Here is a 2,903-nt window from a genome sequence, read left to right on the forward strand (position 1 = left end):
TAGATAACTATAATGTTGTTACCAGGGAACTACACATTCACGTCTACAAATCTCAATAAGACCAACAGACAGCATTAACGCTTTGCAAATTTTAAAAACAGTCAGATCTTTTATAGTTTGTAAGATGTAGAATAATTGTATTATTGATGAGGCTCCAATGCCATATCGTCGTACTTTTGAACATGTTAGTGTAACTTTTCAAGATATTATGGATAATCAATTATCATTTGGAGGAAAAACTATGATTGTTGTTAGATATTTTAGGCAAGTATTACTGGTTGTTAAACGGAGATAAATGGAAAACCAAATTGTTGCATGCTTTTCAAGATCAAAATTTTGACATTCTATCAAGATACTACTTTTGATGAATTACTTTATAAAAGCAATTTCCATAAATTAAATGCTTCAAAATCATGATTTTGATATATTACGTATTTTACACGAATTAAATATATGATTTTTCCCTTGAAGTGTGCTTTAACAAATCTTCAACGTCTGATCTTATTAGAAGTGCATTTAGAAAACATACCTTTGTAAATACACTTTTACAATCACACGTTTCTTTTGTTTCCTTCTTGTATAAATAAAAGATAGGTCCCCCACTGATAGATGAGCTCATGTATTCATTTTTGGATCTACACTTTTACGGTTATAATACAGAGTCTTTCATTTTTGAGACTCCCTTACAATTCTGAAATGGTATCAGAGCTTCTTTGAATCTGCTCCAATCTCTGTAATCGTTTTCCATGGCCAAAGGTGGTCAAGCTTCAAGCAATCAGGCAGCTGCTCGAGCATCGGTGGAAGATTCCAGCAGCCCGTTCTATTTGCACAATGCTGATCATCCAGGTTTGAATTTAGTGTCGCATATTCTCACAGGCACGAACTACAATACTTGGAATCGTGCTATGTTCATGGCTTTAACAGCCAAGAATAAACTTGGATTCGTCGATGGTAGTTTCTCGCGACCTCCGATTGACGATCTCCTATACGGATCATGGTTGAGATGCAATAGTATGGTGATATCATGGATCCTGAATTCAGTCAATCGTGAAATCGCCGATAGCTTGCTGTATTTATCAGCAGCGCATGAAATCTGGTCAGATCTACGTGATCGTTTCCAACAGAGCAATGCTCCTCGCATCTTCCAAATTAAGAAGCTGTTGAATGGATTACAACAAGGTTCTATGGAGGTTGGTACATATTACACGCGAATGAGAACACTTTGGGATGAACTGAAAGAGTTTCAACCAGTTTCGGTGTGTCAATGTGGTGCAATGAAGGATTGGGTCCATTATCATAATCAGGAATGCAGCATGCAGTTCTTAATGGGATTAAATGAGTCATACGCTCAGAACCGAGCTCAGATTCTCATGATGGATCCATTACCTACTATCTCGAAGATCTTCTCATTGATCATACAAGAAGAGAGGCAGCGCTTTATTCACAATGATGTGCTTGGTTCACCTATGCATAAGCCTTCCACATCTTTTCACTCACCTCATATTGCTGCTGTCAAAGGGTCATTCGCTGGTAAAGATGGTAAAGGTAATAAGTTCGATAATAGACCTATTTGTTCTCATTGTAACATTCCAGGACACACTGTGGATAAGTGCTACAAGATACATGGATTTCCACCTGGACATCCGAAGCATAAGGTCAAACCAGCTGACAATAGGATTCATGCCAATCAAGTTCGAGGTACTTCTTGTCCTCATATTCCTGAGAAGATTCCAAATCAGACTAAGGATGCACTGAGTCCAGACCAGTGCAAGCAACTCATTACATTCTTGAGCTCTCAACTCCAATCTCAACTCCAACTTGATTGTGGCACTTCTTCGGATTCACAACAGTATGAGCCTTGTGAAGCTTCGGTTTCTTGCTTCAGTGGTACATTTCCTTATTGTCTTAGTGTTCTTCCCAATATTCATAAACATTGGGTATTGGACACTGGTGCCACTCACCACATTTGTTGCTCATCTTCCATGTATCATGCGTTTATACCTGTTTCTTCTCATGTCACCCTTCCAGACAGTTCCAATACAACATCAACACATATAGGATCAGTTCGTTTATCCTCTAATTTCTTGCTTGAAAATGTGTTATGTGTTCCTGCCTTCCATTTTAACCTCATATCCATAAGTGCATTAACTAAGGACATGCATTGCTCAGTGTCATTCTCCTCTGATTCTTGTCATATTCAGCTTCTCACCGAGGGCAGGACGATTGGGACGGGTAAACGAGTTGGCAACTTATATGTTCTAGACACCTCAAGTTTAACTCCAACTCCAACTGTATGTAATGTTTCATCTACTCAAAGCAAATTGTGGAATTTTCGTATGGGTCATCCTTCTTTTACTAGACTCTCTGTAATAGGTAAAAATTCGGGTATTGATTCAATAAAACGTGATGAATCATTTGATTGTTCTATTTGTCATATGTCCAAACAAAAGAGATTATCATTTCTCTCAAATAATTCCATATGTGATGCTTCCTTTGACCTTATCCACATTGACATTTGGGGTCCTTTCCATCCAATGAGTGTCGAGGGATATAGGTATTTTCCCACCATTGTGGATGATCACTCACGTTTTACTTGGGTTTATTTACTAAGAAGGAAATCGGATGTGTTAACCATCTTCCATGATTTTTATCAACTGGTCTCAACTCAATTTGGGGCCAAGATTAAGGCAATCATGTCTGACAATGGCCATGAGCTAAGTTTCGCTGAGTTCTTTAGATCAAAGGGTATCATCTCTTACAAGTCTTGTGTTGAGCGTCCACAGCAAAATTCTGTTGTGGAACGCAAACACCAACATCTTTTAAATGTTGCACGAGCCTTAGTGTTCCAATCACACATTCCTTTGTCTTATTGGTCTGATTGCATCATCACTGCAGCCTATCTA

The 2,903-nt window shown here is 38.3% G+C and overlaps 1 protein-coding gene across 1 annotated transcript; it reads left to right on the forward strand.

Moving 5' to 3' along the window:
* Positions 1 to 581: 581 nt before the first annotated feature.
* Positions 582 to 2,378, forward strand: LOC140824682 (uncharacterized). The gene is made up of 2 exons (XM_073186227.1): positions 582 to 1,887; positions 2,202 to 2,378. The coding sequence occupies exons 1-2, from the start codon at positions 747 to 749 to the stop codon at positions 2,234 to 2,236; spliced, it is 1,176 nt and encodes a 391-aa protein (XP_073042328.1). The 5' UTR covers positions 582 to 746; the 3' UTR covers positions 2,237 to 2,378.
* The last annotated feature ends 525 nt before the right edge of the window (positions 2,379 to 2,903 follow it).

This window comes from Primulina eburnea, chromosome 2, assembly GCF_022965805.1.
Source record: "Primulina eburnea isolate SZY01 chromosome 2, ASM2296580v1, whole genome shotgun sequence".
NCBI lineage: Eukaryota > Viridiplantae > Streptophyta > Magnoliopsida > Lamiales > Gesneriaceae > Primulina > Primulina eburnea.

What these genes read in the sequence shown, in the direction of transcription:
- LOC140824682 (XM_073186227.1), top strand. Translation starts at nt 747, where the DNA reads ATGGCCAAAGGTGGTCAAGCTTCAAGCAATCAGGCAGCTGCTCGAGCA. An exon ending in TTCGGTTTCTTGCTTCAGTG is followed by an intron (nt 1,888 to 2,201) that starts GTACATTTCCTT and finishes TGTCATATTCAG; the next exon opens with CTTCTCACCGAGGGCAGGAC.